Source organism: Culex quinquefasciatus, chromosome 2 (genome assembly GCF_015732765.1).
Source record: "Culex quinquefasciatus strain JHB chromosome 2, VPISU_Cqui_1.0_pri_paternal, whole genome shotgun sequence".
NCBI lineage: Eukaryota > Metazoa > Arthropoda > Insecta > Diptera > Culicidae > Culex > Culex quinquefasciatus.
The window spans coordinates 224,723,030-224,744,888 of record NC_051862.1 but is presented as its reverse complement, the minus strand read 5'-3'; the positions used below and the strand labels follow the sequence as shown (position 1 = coordinate 224,744,888).

Genomic DNA, 21,859 nt, shown 5'->3' with positions numbered 1-21,859 from the left:
ACCTTCCCCTATTTAAAGTAAGCAGTTAAAAAAAACGGGTGCCACGATATCTCAACACTGCTTTGACCAAATCGACTAGAAATTTCGGTGAAGACTCATTAAACCGGTCCCGTGTGCATGACGAAGGCCGATTTAAAAACGCTCACAAAGTTTGACAGTCCGCTTTGCGCATGGCAAAAGTTTAAATTTAAATCGTCTTCTACTCACATAAATCATGGCATATCTTCATGTAACTTTCAGGAGTGATTGGAATTCATCTTTTTAAAGGATTTAATACATATTTGGAATGATGAAATATAGAGATTTTCTACATGTATGTAACCCCTTAAAAAGTGTGACTACTAAAATATTTTGTGAATTTGTCCATTCTTAAAAAACGGATTCTTGATGGTTATACATATTTTTATCCATTCTTTATAAACAACCTATTCTTGATCGTCGTAAAAATATAGTGAGTTTTTCATTCTTTCAAACATTTCATTTGTTCTTAAAAAATATTTGTTATCTGAAGCAATACTTCTGTCATCAGGGTGAAATTAGGTCTGGGGCTAAGGTTGAATCATAGAAAAAATGCAAAAAATTTAATGACCTAATCTCAACCCCATACCCAATGTAAAAGTCAATAATTGAAAATTTACATCTATTTTTCAAAATGTTGAAAATTCGAGTGGTACATCAAAAAGACTAGGCAATTATTCAAGTTGTTCCACCAGCTGCAATGTGCTACTAAATTGTTACTTTATCTTATTTTGGATTCGCGGAAGGCAACCGAATAATTAGCGGTTCGAATATTAATTCAATAAATTGCTGCAGATTTCCACGTTCTCGCAAGATTCACATAAAGCATCGTACTCATAAATTTCCAACCTAACCTCGTGTTCCTTCCAAAAGGTGCACTGCTCTGATTCCAAGAGTAAAGCCGTTGCGGTTGCTGTTTGGTTCTGCTTCTGGTATGCAGACGTTATTTAAATTTAATTTTTTATCTCGATTGCAATTGTCGTCGTCGTCGTCGTCGTCGTCGTCGTCGTTTTCCGCCATCCTGGTCTCTCCCTCCGAGCGCGCGAAATACCTTAATTCCAACCAATATTCACACTCACATGTGGCTTCTCCTCTGCTGCCGTGTAATGGATTCGGGGCGGATTCAAAAAATATCTTTATGTATAACAAACAACAGCAGAAATAATTTTCTACTGCGCGCTCGTTTTCCATGAGATCACATAATAAATTGCAATATTTTCCTCTTAAAACATAGCATCTTCACCGTTCGATCGATTCCGATACTTCTGATATGCCTCGTTGCCTCTGCTGCTGCATCCCAGGCGTGTTTTTGCTCTTCTCACATGTGATGTGCTGCTCCTAGAGGCGAGAACTGGTAGAGGAAACGGTACTGGTTCTAATCTATCTGGTAAAATTTAAACTTAACGATAAGAATAAAAAATATTTTTCGAAGTTTCGGAAAGAAGAGATTTTAGGGTAAAACATATTTTAAAAATTGTATTGATTTCCATTTTATTTTGACGATGGATTCAGCATTTCGAAAATTTCGGTTTTGAAATTTCAAAAGTTAGTTCACAATCTGTACTGGTACCCTCGCGTACTGCCACAACCAGATCCCATGTTCGCCAGCGCAGAGAGAGAAAGAGTAAAGCAAACCCAGCAAAGTGTACACAACATAATCTTTATGCTTCGGTGTCTTACGGAGTGTACGTGGTTCTTGGCTAGCAGCACGAGAGGGTATGTTTCCTTCCTTTCCAATATACTAAACACAACCGTTCCTTCGGCAGAGCTCACACTGCCAGAAAATTCCTGCCTCCGGAAAATACCTTTGAATCCCAGATTTGTGGGATATTTTCCCTCGGTGTGGAGTGTGTGTGTGTGCCACCGATTTCAAATCCAACAGAAAGTCTTTATCCCGAATGGTTGTTTTCATGAATCGTAAAATTGATTGCTAGAATAAAATCTTTTTTTTTTCGTTGCTCAGTTCAGCATCATCATACACGTACACAGCACACGTGATATTGGTATTGATGGTTCATCTTTCCCATATCTGAGAATGTTTCTCTGGCCAAGGCACAGGATTTGAAATCGAGGAAAATCGATAGAGATGAGTGAATGGACGGAAGGAATAAATGATAATACGAAAAATAAAGCTGGGAGAAATAGTTTGAATAACTTTTGGGTAAATAACTTTACGTCGAGGAAATTCCAATGATTGGCTTTGACCAGCCCGGGACGTTTCGAAACACACTTCTAGGAAGTGAGAAACGACACGTGCAATGAGTTGAAATGATTTCGGTTTGAGATACTATTCTTTATGTTCCACATTGAACATTATTAAAGTACCTACTAAAAAATACTCGCAAGTTCACGTCTCAGAAATGCAAACCAGGTTTAGGGGAAATATAACCATTTCTATATAATTTAACTTTTACTAAAAGTCTAATCTGACGAGAATGCACTGGGGCACGCCCAATTTCTAGTGAAGTGAAGTGAAAGGATATTGATGGCGACATTCGCAGTTAAGCTCTCATCCTGCGTGTGGATGTGTGTGCAAACAAAATGATTATAAATGGTCTCTAAAAATAGAAATTATGATCAAAAGTGCCTTAAATTTGATCTTTTTGGACAGTAAATGGCATAAATTTGCGTGCTTACTCGAGGCGGTGCTGTTGCTAGTAAGTTTATGGCCTAAATCGTATTTTTGAAGCTTTAATCAAGCATCAAGCTCTCCTTATGGCGAAGAAAAGTGTTTGATTAGAAAGGGTATTTTTCTCCTAACTAAAATATGACTCCAAAAATGCTCAACGACACGAATGCCGTTGCAATGGTAAAGTAATAAAATAATAATAATAAAAATGCTCAGAAGTTATAAGATTTTAAATCCCGAAATTACCGAGAGTACTTTACTCATGAACCATCTTCAAAAAAAGTTCATCTGTCAAAAAAAAGTACCGGTACCGAGACTCGAACCCAAGACCTTCGGAATATTGAACCGTGCCTTTGCCGTATGGGCCACCATGGTTCGGAGACTAAGTGGCGGTCATTTGTCCATATAAGCCACTCAATAGGATGAACTGTTCCAATGAACAAATTAACACGCGAGAGGACTATACTCTCGCAAAATAGCTCTTTCCTCACGTTTCTTTTCGTGAGGACTATCCTCTCGTTCTTTAACTTTGGGTGTAATATTTGTATTTTGGAATTCGTCGCCATCGTGCTAACTTGTCGTACGTGCATTTTGGGCCAAATTGAACGCCATATTGTGCAGCTCACAATGCACAGTGGGCGGAAACCCACCTCTAATCCCATTAAATTGAAGCCGCTGTTTTTTTCTTCTTAAAAATAGTTTTTCTTATGTAAAAAAATCTCAGGAATCGATTGCCGCATAGCAAACCCACCGGAAATGACGGGAATGGGTCCATTTTGCCCCATTTGTCCTAAAAATTGGAATTTTCTTGATTTTCACACTACAAGTTAACCATATTAACATTTATAGGATATCTATATACATATTTTGACGTAAAATTAGCAGGAGAATCGAATGGTGACATTGTTGAACCATTTGGAGTAACCCATTTTGCCCTATGGGCCCTTTTTGGCGAATTAAGTAGTTTTACTCCTTTTTATAGCATTTATCAAAGGAATTTCGTAAAATTATTTCTACTATGCGTGCAAAATCGGCAGAAGAATCAAATAATGCTTATTTAGGATTATTCATAATAACCCGTTTTACCCCATGGGCCATTTTTTCCAATTTTCCCTAATTAAATTTGTTTATAAGTGTTTTACGTATTATTTTCATAAACTAATCACTGTTATTTGTACAAAATGATCATGAGAACTGAAAGACACTGTTTTGGAATTATTTGAAACTTCCTATTTTACCCCATGCCCCCTTTTCAAAATATCTCATATAATTTGAATTGTTTTTCGAACAATTTGCAAAATATGGTGAAAGATTAATTACTTTGTAACGCGTAAGATGACCAAGTGAATTAAATATTTATATTTTGGAATTGTTTGAAATAGCCCATTTTACCCTAATAGTCCTCTCATCATGCATAGGCAATTTAGTTCTCTTTAGAAGCTATTTGCGTACAATACTTATTGAATAATGACAATTATCTGTGTTTTATGGACAGAAGAATTGAACAAAGGAATTTTGAGATTACTTTGAACTGTAAATGACCAGTGCATCCTGCTCGTTCCCAATGTAAACATCAACAGCCTGACCAGAATGAACAGTTTGTAACTGTTTGATCTTGCTGAAAAATTAATAAGGCCTTCGCATTTTTTTTTTAATTGTATGTCCCTCGACATTTGAATGAAAAAAGTGTTTAAAATGCATTTTATACCTGCCCTGTTGTTTTGCAATCATAGTTTTCAAAATATCTATGTATTGACGATTTTTGTTAGTCCGAGAAAAAAATTGCGATACTGGTCTTCTAAATGTAAAAAAAAAAATCTAAAATTTTTTTAATCGATACCAAACATGCTGAATATGATGTAAACTGCAGGAAAGTCGAATAGACTTCTATTTTCAGTAAAATTTTGAAGTTTTTCGAAATAAATAATTCATGGATTTTATAATGATAACGATAATGTCAATGTTAAATATAAAATATGTTTAGAAATGAAAACATTTTTTAAATTCTCTTTCATCTCCATATAAGTCATCACCACCACCTGAATCAAATCAGGACTACAGTCTGATTAGGGAGAATAGATTTTACAGCATATAATTTGAAATTAGAGAACTTATTTTGATGTTAAGTTTCTGTCTTATCCGAAAGCAATCGTGTTTAAAAATAAACATAAAATATTTTATTTTGAAAAAATAGTGTGATATCTTTTGCGAACAATTTTAAGTATATTTCATCAATTCAAATTGATATTTCACTATAACATTTAAGTTAACTTTAATTTAAATTAAAGTCAAAAATCTAATTATTTCTTTATTTCGATTGATTGTTTTGTAAATTCAAACAGCTTGATTATTTGATTCTAAAACCTCATTCATATTTTCCTTCGATATTGACACATAGAGTATACCTGTACAAGGATTTGCAAATTCTTGGAAAATCCATCAATTAGTAACATGATTTATGTTGAAAAGAAAGTCCTATAATTTATCAATCATTTCTTCGAAAAAATAGAAGAATTAAATAAAACCTTTAAAAATAACATTGCATTATCTATTTATATGGTTAAATTATGTTTTTCTCAGTTTGAAATAATTAAATTTCACCGAAAATCTTTTGTATTTACACCTTAGTTTTTCGATGAAATTAAGGTTCTATTAATTCAAAAAAACCAAAAATATTTTTTATTCACTTAAAATTTTATCGATAGAATTGCTGTGATCGCTATAATACATATATTTTTAAAGATTGATAAATAGATCGCTTGAGTTGATCCACTAAGGTTATAAAGATCAATTAATCAAGTTTTCATTCCATCTCATCTTAATATTATGTTTAAAAGAAGTTAATGAATTAAGATTTTTGTATTGATTATTTTTCAACAAGATCAATCAGTTACAAACTGTTCATTCTGGTCAGGCTGTTGATGTTTACATTGGGAACGAGCAGGATGCACTGATCATTTACAGTTCAAAGTAATCTCAAAATTCCTTTGTTCAATTCTTCTGTCCATAAAACACAGATAATTGTCATTATTCAATAAGTATTGTACGCAAATAGCTTCTAAAGAGAACTAAATTGCCTATGCATGATGAGAGGACTATTAGGGTAAAATGGGCTATTTCAAACAATTCCAAAATATAAATATTTAATTCACTTGGTCATCTTACGCGTTACAAAGTAATTAATCTTTCACCATATTTTGCAAATTGTTCGAAAAACAATTCAAATTATATGAGATATTTTGAAAAGGGGCATGGGGTAAAATAGGAAGTTTCAAATAATTCCAAAACAGTGTCTTTCAGTTCTCATGATCATTTTGTACAAATAACAGTGATTAGTTTATGAAAATAATACGTAAAACACTTATAAACAAATTTAATTAGGGAAAATTGGAAAAAATGGCCCATGGGGTAAAACGGGTTATTATGAATAATCCTAAATAAGCATTATTTGATTCTTCTGCCGATTTTGCACGCATAGTAGAAATAATTTTACGAAATTCCTTTGATAAATGCTATAAAAAGGAGTAAAACTACTTAATTCGCCAAAAGGGCCCATAGGGCAAAATGGGTTACTCCAAATGGTTCAACAATGTCACCATTCGATTCTCCTGCTAATTTTACGTCAAAATATGTATATAGATATCCTATAAATGTTAATATGGTTAACTTGTAGTGTGAAAATCAAGAAAATTCCAATTTTTAGGACAAATGGGGCAAAATGGACCCATTCCCGTCATTTCCGGTGGGTTTGCTATGCGGCAATCGATTCCTGAGATTTTTTTACATAAGAAAAACTATTTTTAAGAAGAAAAAAACAGCGGCTTCAATTTAATGGGATTAGAGGTGGGTTTCCGCCCACTGTGCAATGCCTCACCTTTTGACCGTCACAGATCCCCAAAATTCGATTTCAATCCTGAGATATTCAACAAAAACCGAAAAAACTCCGTGCATTTTTGTCACTTTACATATGAAAGTAGTTTCAATCTTGTCGTGCTATCTTGTCACTCCATGAAAATTGATGTAAGTGCGACAAAAGGCCAAAGGGATTTCAGGCCAGGAAAGTCAGGATGCATTTGTCGCACGTACTAGCTAGACTACCGTAAACATTTGTAATTATAACTCGGGACTCCAGCAACCAACTTCAACCAAACTTTGGGACAATGCACAGAATGGTGAGCCAAACAAAACGTGTTTGTTATTGTTTACATTGCGTGCTCTCGTTTTTGAATATTCAAGGTCAAACATTAAAACGCGTTTTTCTCGGAACGTCAAAATGGCGGGTGCGACAAGATAGCACGAATTCAACAAATTTAAATATTTTATTATTTTTTAACCCCTTTCCGCCCAGAGCAAAATTACGTATTACGTTTTTCTACCATAACTCGTTACGAGATCGAACAAATTGGATGAAATTGTAATAGTGAGAAGTTAAAATTCTACACCCAAAGTTAAAGAACAAGGGGATAGTCCTCACGAAACGAAGCGTGATGAAAGTGCTATTTTGCTAGAGTATAGTCCTCTTGCGTGTTCATTCGTTCATTGCAACAGTTCATCCTATTGAGTGGCTTATATGGACAAATGAACCCCACTTTGTCACCGAACCATACGGCAAAGGCCCGGTTCAATAAGCCGAAGGTCTTTGGTTCGAGTCTCGGTACCGGTACTTTTTTTACCGATTCCAAAATTCAAAACATTACAAATTCACTTATTTAACATTATTTTCATTCATGTCAAAATGTCTCATAAATCGACATTACGGAAAAACATATTTTTGCGGATAAAATCCCGTTTGAAAGCAAACTTGCATGCTCCTGTTACGTCCAATTAAACTCAAAATTGGGCTCATTACGTCCACCGGAACAAACCATGCACAGATTTTTTTTGCATCCGAATGTCTGCCTGCCTATATCTTGGTAAAAAGATTAAAATATGATTCCGAAAATAAGAAAACTAAATGTATCCAGTATAAAACTTAAAAAAAAAATTTCTAGGAATTGATAATCGGGAATAGAACCAACTCCACCTGAATCAGATTCTCACCACCATGACAGCCGGCCGCACCCATCTCCACCGCGAAACCTAGGACAAGGAAAGGGGATTTGGAAGACGGGAATTGTTGATGCTCCACTTTTTTTCAGAGTATTTAGGGAAAATCTCCACGGTATCCTCAGTAGGTCGCGCAACAGGAAGGTCGTAAAAATGTTTTCTCGCGTCATTTTTGATAAAAAAATATTTTTCAGTAAAAATTGAAAAAAAAAATATCAATAGTCGTCGGTTAAGGTCTAATCCGTGGTTCGCCGCGTACCGTTAATTTCTCCAAAGAAGAAGTGGAGTGTCCCCCACCAAATGATTTAGTGTTTCCAAAAGAAAAGATTTTTTGCGAAGAAAAATTCAACGGGTTCAAAGGGTGCAGTTGAAAAGAATATGCCTGGTGTTTTACGGAGTACCATTTGGATCAAAGAGACTTGGAAGTGTTCGAAGAGAGTCGTGACCTCTGGAAGTTTGAAAGGAGATGGCTATCGGTTAAGAGTCCGATGGCGATGGTGTTGGAGTCCCTGACGCTGTCGGAAGCTGTTAGACGGATTGACTGCAACGGAATAAGTTTGCGGATGTACAGCAGAATCCCGGTGAGGAAGTTCCATTTTTCTTATTAAACATATTTTATATTTTTTCATATTAGTCAAGGCATCGACATCTTTTTTATTTTGTCAAAGTTAAGAATTTCATGGCATTCTTGACTTTTTTAAAATCCACGCTGTTTTGATTGATTTTTGTTCAATAAAATTTTTCTGTACTGTGCAAAAATTTCACATGATATATTTTTTCAAATTTAATATAAAATTATTAATGTGGTTTCTGCTGCTTGGAATTTGTATGATGAAATATTATGACCGTGTTTATTTATATTTTTTACGGTGCCTGAAAATCAAAACAACTTTTATCCAGAGTTAAAATGTTCAGAATTAAAAAAAAATTAATTCAAATCAATGGGACTTTGAATGATTTATTATCTCCGTTTTGATTAATGTGTTATTTCAAATTTCAAAAAGGAAGTATGGGTGATAAAGGGGTTGTTACAAACATTTCAAATGAATGAAGTAGTGAGTTGAATATTTTTCTATATTGATGTTTTTAAGAGGTTATGGAGCTCAATTTCTACTTCATCGGTTCGCCCATTTTTCCTTTCATTTGAAGTAAAAAAAAATCAAATCATTTGAAGTATTAAAAGGTATTAGAAGTATTGAAAGTATTTAAAGTTTTTGAAATATTAACCAAAAATTTAGTATTTAATTTATCTGAAAATTTTTCAAGTACTTAAAATATTTATTGTCTCTTAAGTATTTAAAGTTTTCAAAGTAAATAGTGTATTTAACGTTTTTAAGTATTTAAAGTAATTAAAGTATTTTCATGGAGTATTGAAAGTATTCAAAGAAATTCAAGTATTCTGAGTATTCAAAGTAAAAATATGTATCCAAATTTAATACCAATTCAAAGTATTCAATGTATTTATTGTATTTAAAGTATTTATAGTTTTCAAAGTATTTATTTCAAGTATTTCAAATATTCAAATGGAATTTTCAAGGGATCTATTTTTTTAAAGTATTTGAAGTATTTAAAGTTTTTAAAGTTATTTGAGTATTGAAAGGAATGTAATGTAATGTATTTAAAGATTAAAAGTATTTATTGTTTTTAAAACTATTTAATTTTTAAAGCATTTAAAGTTTTGAATGTATTTCAGGTATTTCAAATATTCAAATAAAGTTTTCAAAGTATTTAATGTTTTTTTTTTTGAGTATTTCAAGTATTTAACGTAGTAAGAGTATTTGAAGTTTTAAATTTATTGAACGTATTAATAGTATTTATGGTTGCTAAAGTTTTTAATGTATTTAAAGTGTTTAACTTGTGGAAGGACACAAAGCTCTATTTGCTCTCCATCTGCATTGACTATTTCTTATTCCTGATATTCTGTTCTTATTTTGCTCTCCCTACCATCTGTCTCTTTTATGTCCTTGTGAGGGGATCATCGATCCATCCGCATTGACATACTATTTTTTCATTTTTCTTCTTATCTTTCATTCAATTTTTCATTGCTTTTTTCACACTTACTACCAGTCTTTGTGAGGGGATACTGAGCTCGATTTGCTCTCCATCCGCATTGACCTTTTCTCAACTATGATTTTCCTTTTTTCAGTAGATAGAATCAAAGCCGGGGATCGGGGAGGGAGCATCAGGGCAGTGGACGGTATGCTGTAATGGCGGAGACTGGATGTGGATAGTGGAAGACCAGAACTACGTCATAAGGGGGAAATAGTTTATTGATTATACAATTCTAAAGGATTGTCCAATTACTACATCTATTGACTTCTGTCAGTCTCCAGCTGTCTGCCGCGCCCTTTTAGGCCCCCAACAGGGTGCGAGCCCTGTTTTTCAGCTTTGTCAGACTTTTTTCGGAGTTATTGGAGGTTACTGTCGGAAGGAGATTCTCTTCCCCTGAGGACACCGTGAGTGATTTTGCTTGTTCGCGTCCAACCATCCCCTTTTGACCCTTCATACGGCAGTAATTTGAAGATGTTCCCTTTAAGTCTGAGCCACTGTAAATCTAGGCAACCGCTACATAGGTCATCCTTGTGGCCCTGTTGGTTAACACATCAAATCAAATCAAAATCTCCACGGTATCCTCAAGTAAGTTTCCAGATTTTAAACAAAATTAAAGAGGTTCAATCGCATTTTTTTCCAGTTGCACTTTTTTATCAAAAGACAATTATGCGTAGAACGGCAGTTTGGTTCAAGGAAACAACAGGTCTTAATTTTTCAATAACCTTGTATATTTTTGTCTTCATGTTTGTCATATTCATGGATTTTGAATGTTATTTTATCTTGTTCCTCTTTCACGTTTTCCGTCCACGACGCAATCTAGTATTATTTTTCCTCTATTATTTTAGTATTTTTGTTCCTTCATTATTGAATTTCTTCCTTTTCTTTACATTTACTCCATCTTTTTCAATGTATGCATTGTTTATCTAGTACATTTTGTTTTTGTAAGGTTGTGAAAGTGTGTATCTTTTTTTTTATTCCTGTCTTAGCAATATTTTACGTGTGTTTGTGTGTTGTAGAGTAGGTTTTATAGTTTCTTTTGCCATTTTGTGAGTGTGTGTTGGAGTAGTTTCTCTTCAGGGAGGAGAGCACACGCTCGGGTTGTTTTACTTTTCATTTTTTATAATATTTTCTCTGCGGTGAATGATACCTTAATGCGTTCGTAGCGTTTTTTTCTTCTTATGAGTAAATAATGGAAACATACAGAGTAGCCAATAATATACATGTGCTAGTTCTAATCAGTAGTATTTATAACGTTTGCATGATTTACAAATGTAACATAATATATTAGTAACTATATTTGAGGACCAAACGCTTATTTTCGATCCGCAGATAAAAAATAAAGCCATTTGTCCAACAAGTATTTTGATGGATAAAATGGAGAGAAAAGAAAACGTTTAAAAAATGTCCTCGTTTTACGGACAAGCTCTGTCCCTAAAATAAACTCATCTGCAAATATCTCAAGCATGAGCGGTTTCCTATATTGCACCGATTCTTTTTTCTCTTTATTCTCCCGTCCGTCTATTGTTCTCGCAGTGATGATGTACTTTGTGCAATTTATCGAGTGCCTTGAAATTCACGCCGACGCCGGAAACAATGAATGAGTTTTGTGGTGTGATGGTCAAACATTACCTTGCCTTCAGCCTTGATTCATCAATGTTGATATCTAATACGCCGGTTGTTTTGTGTAATATACCTACATCTACTGTCTACATTAGTCTAAATAGTTCCAATTTGTATTATTTGCTTTACTGCTTCTTTTTTATTTTGTTTATATTTCTAAGCATTAAATGAGATTATCGTTGAACAAACTAACCGTGTTCAAGGGGTTCTTAAATTTTCTACATAAATTTCAACAAATATTCGGAATCATCATTGTTTCGATAAGGGGGATGTCCACTTCCATAATACAAATCTGACAACTCATTAGACAATAATACCAGGAAAGAGAGTTTTATTTTTTGCTTTGCTCATTTGGATAACTATCTCTCTTTTTCTGAATGCAGCATCCGCAGCCAAATCATCGCGACAGTTTGGCGCCACGCTCGAAGTAAACTTCATGTACGATTGCTGCAATAGCTTTATTATACGATTTTCAACATACTGTATCTTATGTTTGCTTACAATTTATTATTTTCATTGCTTCGTCCAAACTCACTCACAATTACACGCGCGCTCTCGTTGATTCGTTCGCCCAGCGGATCCGTAAACAGTGCCAACAATTCTATACCAATTGCTGGATGTCTTCCAGTAACAAGCTCTCGCACACGTACACTACTTGAATGAACATAATTCTACTTCAGCTTCAGCTCTGGTCAATGGCTCTTATTCAATTGTCCAAATTATGCTCGATTTATCTTTGCCGGGGAGATGGTCTTAAAACTGGTCTGCCAGTAGATCGCACATTTCTTTCGTCACATGCTCCAAGCTGGAACGGATCGTCAAGCGGAACATCTACAAAAAAAAAATAATTGATTAACACCCCGGATATTGACCAAACCTCCGGCGATCCCATACCTGCGCCTGCTTGTTCGGCTCCAGACGCAACAGGCAGCCGACCTTGTGGGCCTGGGTGTGGATGATGCCGGCGCACACCATGTTGTCCGGGTTCGGGTCGACACCCTCGAGCAGCTGCATGCCGAAGCCCATCAGTTTGTTGCGCGCCCCCGGCAGGTCCAGCGGCTGCTGGGCCTTGAAGACGCGCTGGGCGCGTTGCTGTTCGCTGGAGATAATATACAACAAAGGTTATGAGTAATGCTTTCTTATCTGCGAAGGAATTATCAGCGTTGAATGTGAATATCTAGAGTATCAACAGTCATAAAAAAAATTCTCTTCAATATCAACATTATAACACCACACCAAATCTGAAATATTTTTTTTTTAATTATTATTCACAGAACTTAGTTTTTTGACACAACCACACACATTCTGTTTAATTCTGAAATAAGCTTTTTTGCAACTCCGCAATCCGCTATTCCAATTTGAAGAGGTCCTATAAGCTATTGTGTTTCACATGTTTATAGGACCTATACAATAAACTCTAGAACTTTTTACTTTTCCTGTCAAGACAGAAAGACAGAGACAAAACGGCCTACTTTTCCATACTAAAAACAGTGCTGAAAAGCATCGTTTATAGAACTGAAAATTTGAACTTTTCAGCACTTTTTGAACTGTATCTGAATAGCAACATGAATAGAATGCAAAATGCATTTAGCATATCAGTACTTTATCGTTCGATCGCATCCAAAACATCTTCTTAAAGTGTTTAATCTGATATATCTTTATATTAAAAAAAAACAAAATCAATTTCAGGGTTGTTTGTACATATAAAACAAGCATCTGGTCAAAATATGAGCACTCTAGGTCAACTGGAAGTTGGGCAAATCGGGACACTAAATGCTGTAACTTAGGCAAAATTCTATTAAATTTCAAAATTCAGAAGCTATATTTTTGCTGGTGGAATCTAGTATCCTTGGAAACGAACTTAATTTTCAATAGTTTTGTTTAACTTTATTTTTTAAAAAGGCTTAAACTGCCGTTCTACGCATAATTGTCCCATGTCATTTTTGGACGATTCTGGCTTTTTAACATTTTTAATTTTAATTTGATGTATACTTTAAGAAAAACACATAAAATGTAGTACTTTGTGCGGAAACTCATGAAAAACAACATCAAGTCTGTTTGTCCCATCGTTGAACTTCTACGTATAATTGTCCCACCAAGTATTCTGTTTCACGAAATCATAAGTTTTACGAAGTGTTGTGTTTTGTTTACCCGTTGTATAGCAAGAGGATTACTAATAAGAGTGATAAACTGCTAATCAGGATGATTAGGGACTTAAAGGGGAAATATAAACCCACGGGACAATTCTGGAGTTTTTTGTTTAAAAAAGGACCAATAAACCAAATTTCCAGTTTTTGCTTTTTGAGTGTTTTTGAAACCGCCTTGAGTCAGGGGTATTAAAAAACATCCAAAATGCAAAAACTGGAAATTTGGTTTATTGGACCTTTTCAAAAAAAAAAAAACTCCAGAATTATACGTAAAAACATAAGAAACGGTCGAAAAATTTCAATCGCGTTTTTCTCAGTTGCACTTTTTCGAACATGGGACAATTATGTGTAGAACGGCAGTAAAATGTATGAACATAAACATTGTTATGCATGTTTCTATTGTGAAATTGTCTAAGGAATACGAATATGATAAAATTATCACCAGATAATGGGATATAAGGGGCCCCGAGCAAAAAAATACAACCAAAAAAATCACTGGAAGAAAAAGTATCTATTTAATATGTTAAACTGCCCAAAGCGTTCTCAGTCTCAGATGGTAGTCCCAGATGTTAGCTACAAGCTGCAGGTCGAAATGAGTTGATATCTGGATGGAACACTTTTTTATTTGAGTTTGAAAACTGTGCTATGTTTTCACTAAACTGCCGCTCCAATCTAGTCCGTCCCATATGTAAAAAGAGAGTGCTGAGATAACGCTGTGAGAAGCCAGCAAAAATTTTTCACCATTTTACTCATTTTAAACCAACAATTTCTCTATAGTTTTTCATACGGTTATTTTAATATCAGTCTAGATAATACCACTATTATAACTTTGATATAAAAAACTAGCAATTTGGAAGTAAATTTGCGAAATTTTCAACAAGAGATCGACTTGACTATTTTTGTCCATAAATAAAGACAAGTCAGTCAACAAGGTATCAAGGTAGGCTTGAACATTACACCAGAGGTTCAACCTGGTTCAACTGCCATTTCCAGGTTTGTTTTGGTAGTTTTCCAAGTCAATAATGATCACCAAATGATAAAAATTTGTTCATTTCAGGTTTTGATAGAATTCCCAGATATCAACATATGATCAGCAACGACACCAGAAATTGTTAAAATACTACAGAGGCATCTGCTAAACCCTTGAAATTAATTTAAAAATAATTTCACTTTTTGGAGGTGGAATGTTTTCCAGAACCAGTATCAAGTCTATTCATTCAAGACAAAATAGAAGTAATTGGGTCCTAAAATGAAGCTTAGATTGCTGATATTATTGTTTACAGCGATAAAGCTTATTTTTCTGAGTACAATGACCCTTTGTACGAGCACAAAGAGTTTAAAATGGATTTTTAAATCAATTTTGAAAAATTAACCTCGCAGTCCTTCTTGACAGAAAAGCTCCTACTTGACAGCTCGTTCCAAGGGGACCATAGTTGATCCATCGGAAAAATGTTGTCTTGTCAAAAAAAAAAATTGCATTAAAATGAAAAAAAAGTGATCAGAAATGGTTTTTTATCGTGTTTTTTACCGTTGTACATAAAAATTGACATAGGGCTTTAGTACTCAATTGTATGGTGTAGATATTAGTATGCATTTGATTGTTTTTCTATCCGTGGTTGTCCCTTGAAAAAGAAAAAAACACAAAAGGTTTGGATTTTTGCGTTTTTAATATTCAAATACTTCTTCAGAATTAACAAATAATGATATTTTAAAGATTTAAGTCTTCTTAAAGACCTACTCTGTAAAATTTATACTATTCCGCATCCACTATAACGATTTGCGAGGCATTTCTATATGGGGAACTGACTTGCCTTTATTTTGCATATGGGACAGCACGAAAGGCATGTTTATTTTGGAATTTTCAGAGCAAACATTACTTTTTTATTCAATATGCTAAAAGAACATGTGAAAACAAGACTTGTGTTAAGTTCATCTCATTTTTGACAAAAATACAAATGGGACGGACTAGATTGGAGCGGCAATGAATTTTGAAATTAAATTCAATTTTGCCTAATTTACAGCATTTTTACGATATTTGACGTTTTTGAACATTCATACTTTGTGTCCCGATTTTCCCCACTTACCGTTGACCTAGTGTGCTCATATTTTGGTCAGATGCTAGTTTTATATCCAGAGTTTTTTTTTTTTTTTTTTTGAAAAGGACCTATAAGCTATAGTCTTTCATATGTTCAAAAAAACTCTAGTACTCTAGTACAAACAACCCTTGAAAATTCCAGGCAGATTGGTGAGTTTTTTTTTTTTTTTTTTTGAAAAGGACCTATAAGCTATAGTCTTTCATATGTTCAAAAAAAACTCTAGTACTCTAGTACAAACAACCCTTGAAAATTCCAGGCAGATTGGTGAGGTCCAAACGACATCCCATACAAAGGGTTATACCCTGTTCGTGGACTCGCTCTTAATATTTAGCTTTTTAAAAAATGTTTAAATTTTTTTTATTAATTGAAAAACTCTATTTTTTAACGCTTAAGTAGCGTGAATTTGATGAAGATCCATTTAGTGATTTAGTTAAAGTGACAGTAAATTCGCAATTTCGCAATTTTCAGTGTAAGAACGCGCCTTGACCGATCTTATGCACTAGGTTCCCGACGAACACGCACTGCCCTTACACCTACATCTCACCCTTGCTCTGAGTCAGTACGAGCAACACGCTAGAACACGCTTTGAGTGTTCGTGCCAGGCATGCACACCTTCTTTTCCGGTTACGCATTTTAACTCGGTCGGGTGTGGAACATTACGTAGGGTTTGATGTAATTATAAGCGCCTAACCATTTAAAGTGTGCCTAACAACTTTCATTAAAGCAAAAACTGTTATATTTTTAGTTTGAATTAAAAAACTAATTGTTATTTACTGTGTATTGTTTTCTCCTTAAATTTTCCCTATTGTTGAGTCGTTTTAATATGTTGCTATTTCTTCTCTCGCGATGTTTTGTTACAATATTTTGGTCCTAAGCATTTTAAAAAAGTTTTTCAAAAGTGCAATAGTAATATTTGTGTTAATCCTTTAATCATTCCATAAATTGAGTAAGGGCTCGAAACTCACTTGCTTAAGAAAAAGGCGAAGTTTCAAAACAATGGACAGTGAAGGAAATATACTATGTAAAGAATCAATAGTAAAAGAAAGATAGTAATTTATGCAGTAGATAAAGAAATTAACAATAGTTAATAAATAGAGATAAGGGTGTAAAGAATTGGGTAAGGAAGGCTCATGATGTACTGTGGTACGCGCGGTTGGTGCTACCCCGCGCGGTACTAAACCATACTTGTTGTGGTAGCAGTTCTGAAGCCGCTCTTTCTCTCGCATTATTTATGTCTCTCTGTGGTCCTACTATCAAAATTAACCCTCTCAGCTAACTGCGATCGGTGGCGCGAAATGCACCGATGCGCCATGTATGTTCCATGTAGTTTAGAGTAATTGTAGTCAGATCCCAATAAAGTGTCCGTTGAAGAAGATCGTTCCGTGTACGAGTAGAGCAAATAAAGTTCGTTTGTTTCTACGCTCGCGTTTCAATTTGTCCGGAACTCTCCAGAGTGATCCGGCCCCATCCGGTTCTGTACAAAGGGAAAGCAGACAGTTTGTTGCAGCAGCATCATTTGGTAAAATAGAGTGGAAAAGCGTTGAGAAACAAGAGAATCAAATAAATAAAATCGAAATCAATTACATTTAGTGATTTAGTTAAAGTGACAGTAAAGAAAAAAAAATAAAAAGTTACTAAAATTGCAACGATAAGAGAATAGAAGTAGAGGAAGCTTATAACTAAATCACAGGATTTTTATCCTTTGTAGATGTGCTTAACCATCAACTCCCCGAGGGCCAAAAAAAGCTTCGCATTGTTACGGCAGGTCCGAAACGTTACGGTTACCAACACAGTTCGCACACTTGACGCACTTCTTGGTTCACCGCACTACACCCAGCGGGACTGGAGGTTGCAGTTCCGCGAGACTTGGCCGAATTTCTGGCAACGGTGAAAGTGCGCTACGTCGATCGGGTTCTTGGAGTAAATACGTCAGTTTACCAAAAAAAAACTGTCGAACGCCTTAGTCCGCCGCAGGTCTTGGATTTTGACCCCTCAAAAAATCAATTTCTACTCACCCGCCCAAATTCTTCCACCGCGCAAAGAACGACTCCGCGTTCATCTCGGTCGGCTCGAAGAACTTATTGATGGTCAGCGGCAGCGGCACGTTAATCTTCTGCGGCGCCCCCCCGCTCACGCGGAAACCAATCACGATCGACGGTGACCCGGTGTACTGATCGATGCACTCGGCCGTCAGCAGCTGCTGGATCTGAGCGCCCGCCTCCAGCGTCGGCTCGACCGCCTTGATCTGCACGTTCAGCTTGAGCGCATCCTCGGCGGACCACTGCAGTGTCGGCACAAAGTTCGTGAGCGCGGTTTGCGTTTTGTTGCCGTAGTAGAGACCGAGGCGGCCCAGGTTCTGGCGGTACTCGCTCTTGACGCCGATCTGCAGCAGGTCGTTCTCGAACAGGACGCCGTTGTTCTTGAAGACGAATCTACGAGGGGGAGAGATTGAGATTATTGGTTTGGGTGGTTTTTGAAAATGCAGAACGGGGGTGGGTTTTCATACTTCTTGGCGTTGTTGATGACGTTGCTGTTGCCGTTCGTTGCGCTGTAAATGTCGCCGAGGACGTCGATTAGGGTGCCCGTTTGGGACTGTGTGGCCGGCGGCGTGCTCAAGCCTAGCAGGTCTGAACTGGCGTTGGAAATGTTGACGCTGGAGGAGAAGGAAGACAATAAGGCGGGTTTGAAGGAATGTTGGACAGCGAAAGACTCACCTAGCGTTGTGATTATTTTGAGCAGAGTGGGCATTGTGGCCACTGTTGGGCACCGGGCTCTTGTTGTCGCGGATTTCGGCGTTCTCCGGGACGCGTCCGGGTTTCTTTTTCTTCAGTACCGCCAGGATGGAGCTCTCGCGCTCCGGGAACGATGGCATCTCTTCGAGGACGGTGGCCAGCACGTCGGTGGACGCGACGATGCTCAGCTGGAGATATTCGCTGGCACGCTGCTGGAGTTCGGCGTCCGCGGAACGCAGGTTGCTGTGCTGTCGGAACACGTCCTGGATGGTGGTGCGAATTTCCGGGAACAGATTGATAAACTTGATGTACGTGGATAGTAGGAGAGCTCGCGTCATTGAGGAGCACAGATGATATTTCGAGTGGAGCAGCTTGAACTGGACCATCGGAGCGGAGCGAGAGTCGCCGGCGATTAGGTTTCCAAATTCGCCCACAATGTAGCCGCCGACCTTGACCATGTTCTCGTGACATGCCGGCGCTTGGAGGGCTTCGAAGACGGTCTTGGCGGCGTAACCCTGGACCTCCTCGCGGTTGATGACGATCTGGATGACGCGATACCAAACTTCTTCCGAGACGTAATCTCCGGCGATTCGAATCAGGTTCAAAATGACGTCCACGTACCAAGTGAAATCGGTGGCGTATTTTTCCGCCAGGATGGCCACCTTCAGGACCATTTCCTCGCGGATTGAGTAGTCGGCCGTTTCGAGATAGTTTAGCATTTCCTGGACGATTTCTTCGGCGTTGGTACGATCACACATGGCGTAAAGGAGGTCGACGGCCTGTTGACGCACCGAAACGTCCTTTTCCATCTTCATCGACAGGATGACCACTTCCTGGTGCTTCTTGACTGCCTCGTGGGAGAACTCGGACGTGGCCAGGTGGCACATGGACTCGAGAGCCAGATAGCGTAGATTCGTTTCGCGATTGCTCAAAAACTGACCGAGCTGGTTGCAGGCCCGGACCAGCAGATTGGCCTCGCTGTCGTTGTGAATGATCAAGTTAATGGCCTCGAAGAGTACGGCATTCTTGGCGTTTGAGTGCTGCACTTTTTTGCTCTTCGGTGGTTCCTGCGCCTTGTTCAGGATCGTCTCTAGACACTCGTTCAAGCGGCCACGCACGCCCGGATCTTCCGTCGGTGGATTGTAGTTCTGCAACAAACGGAGCAACTTCACCGACAGCCACGGCGCCGGGACAAAGTAATACGTGTAATCCTGCAGATCGGTGTAGGACGCGGTCACGATACGGGACAGCCGGGAAACGGCCAAACTCACGCAACCCTTGTACTCGTCCGGGTTTTTCTTGACCAGCGCATCGATCAAACTGGTCGCCGCAGTCACCACTCCCATGTGCTGATCGTTGAGCAGATGAATGATCCGGCTGGTCCACTCTCCGCCCGGGATGATGTCCGGACAGGTGCGATACAAACGCAACAGACAAAGCGCCGCCGACTGCTTGACCACGTCCATCGTGTCGCCCGACACCAGCAACTTGGGAATCTCCGTCGAGAACGCCTCGGCCATGTCCCGAGATCCGATGTTGGCGATACACTGCAGGGCCAGGTTCACGTGAATCGGATTGCGCGACTGCAGATCGTTCTTGATGCTTTGAATGATGAGCTTAATCAGGTCACTGTTGGTATTGACCAACACCGAGATGAACAGATAGCCCTGGAATTAAACGGGAAACACTTAGACAATCGATTCCTTTCTTGTTAAGACAACGCGACTCACAATCTGCTTCTCCGAGTACTTGTTCGACGACAGCAGGTTGACGGCCTCCATCTGGCCAAAATCGATGTCGTGTCCAAGCAGAAAGATAAACAGCAGCTTGCACACATACTTTTTCTTCTGGTACCCATCGAGCGTTTTGTCCCCCTTGAACTTGCTCCGGATGTTGGCCAACTCCTTGTTGATGCGCTTGATTTCCGCTTCTTTGCTTTTACCTAACAAAAAATAAGAAATTTGTGCAAAAGTCACTAACGTAAATGTTAAATATACTCACAATTACGAATATCCGAAATGAACACGGCCAAGCCGCGCATTCCATCGCCCCGAACCGGTGCCATCGCGGGAACCGACTTTGTTTTTGTTTTGACTTGCTTGTTTTTTTCCCCCGCTGCTTTCCTAGTATCCGCTTATCGATCCTCTCCCCGACTACTTGGACGACGAGATTGCGAGCTCAAGCGAGAGGAGCAGGTCGTGTCGTGGCTCACTGCGATGCAAAAACACACACAATCTGTGGCGAGAGTCCGCAGCGAGTGTGGTGGAGAAAGAAGAGAGGAAATAATATGAACTTTCGCCTTTTTCGCGACTGCTGCTGCTGCGATTTTGTAGCAGACCTAAGTGATGACTATGCGAAGCTTGCAAACCCCAATCTGCGAGTTGTTATCCCAAGAGATAAGCCATTATTTTCTTACGTGTACGTGCTTTTCAAAAGCCAGACAAGATCAAAGGAATGCAGATAAATGAACCGAGAACGAAAACACTTTGCACCGATGATGTGATAACAGATCAGAACACTTCCCTCCAGCTCAGCAGAACATAGCAGGCTCTTCTTCGTCAATTACTGAACTTTTTCTTCAATGCTAGTGGTGCCTACTATGATGCTGGCCGCGCCGTTGCGTCCGCGGACTAGAGCAATGAATGAATGTGAATAAATACAGACAAGTAGAGAGAGAAAGGGGCGGAGGAGTAGTCGGGTGTTGGGGAAAAGGCGACAAAACGACCGCAGCAGCAAGCAATGAATTTCACTATTCTTCTTCTGAATTTGACGCCCAGAAAAATTTCACTTGCACTCACTCCACCCGACCAAAGCAACCCACTTCCGGGCCGCGTAGTTTGCAGTGCACGCGGAACCGGGTCGGAATAGTACTCACACGGTGGGGGACACCAACAGCGGCAGCGGCAGTTGCAGCAGCAGGTTCAGGTTCCTATTCACGGGACACGGGATTTACGAAATATCGATCGAATTTTTCGCTACTGCTCCGTTCTCGTACGCCGAGAAAGCAAACGTCATCCAACTTCCCTCTGAGAAATCGGGCGCCGCGATTTGGCTGGATGGTTGAATAAAGTAGAGCTGATGTGAGGCTGATCGGGGCGTCAAATTTCTCAGAGGGGTTGAGCGAAGCGGCGGCCGACCAAGGTGCATTGAAGAGAAATAAGGTAAGACAGTTTTCACTTCTCAACTAATATTTATCCAGAATATCCAAAAATCCTGATTTTTATATGAGGATTTTGAGAGATGTAAAATGTTACAGCTTTCAACGGATTATTTGGCAATGCAGAAAAAATCCGGTAAAATTGACCTTTTGAAAAAGTAAGCAAGAAATCTCAAATTGTTGAACTATTAAATCCTTAAATTCTTAAATTCTTAAATTCTTAAATTCTTAAATTCTTAAATTCTTAAATTCTTAAATTCTTAAATTCTTAAATTCTTAAATTCTTAAATTCTTAAATTCTTAAATTCTTAAATTCTTAAATTCTTAAATTCTTAAATTCTTAAATTCTTAAATTCTTAAAT

The 21,859-nt window shown here is 37.8% G+C and overlaps 1 protein-coding gene across 2 annotated transcripts; it reads right to left on the bottom strand.

Moving 5' to 3' along the window:
• Positions 1–10,451: 10,451 nt before the first annotated feature.
• Positions 10,452–21,369, bottom strand: LOC6051686 (AP-2 complex subunit alpha). Of its 2 annotated transcripts, none has more exons than XM_038252784.1 (8): positions 21,216–21,369; positions 20,342–20,575; positions 20,071–20,282; positions 18,323–20,007; positions 18,115–18,261; positions 17,624–18,040; positions 12,260–12,464; positions 10,452–12,196 (listed from the first exon to the last, which is right to left on the bottom strand). In XM_038252784.1, exons 2-8 carry the CDS (start codon positions 20,403–20,405, stop codon positions 12,119–12,121), a joined length of 2,808 nt encoding a protein of 935 aa, XP_038108712.1. In that variant the 5' UTR covers positions 20,406–20,575; positions 21,216–21,369; the 3' UTR covers positions 10,452–12,118. The 2 variants fall into 2 exon arrangements, with proteins under 2 accessions (XP_038108712.1, XP_038108713.1); XM_038252785.1 differs by lacking the exon at positions 21,216–21,369 and adding an exon at positions 20,679–20,698.
• Positions 21,370–21,859: the final 490 nt, after the last annotated feature.

Excerpts from the sequence above, each read along its gene's own strand:
- LOC6051686 (XM_038252784.1), bottom strand. The coding sequence starts at position 20,405 with ATGGCACCGGTTCGGGGCGATGGAATGCGCGGCTTGGCCGTGTTCATT. Across the intron at positions 18,262-18,322 it reads CAAAATAATCACAACGCTAG|CGTCAACATTTCCAACGCCA; the intron begins GTGAGTCTTTCG and ends CTTCTCCTCCAG. Across the intron at positions 12,197-12,259 it reads AGCCGAACAAGCAGGCGCAG|ATGTTCCGCTTGACGATCCG; the intron begins GTATGGGATCGC and ends TTTTTTTTGTAG.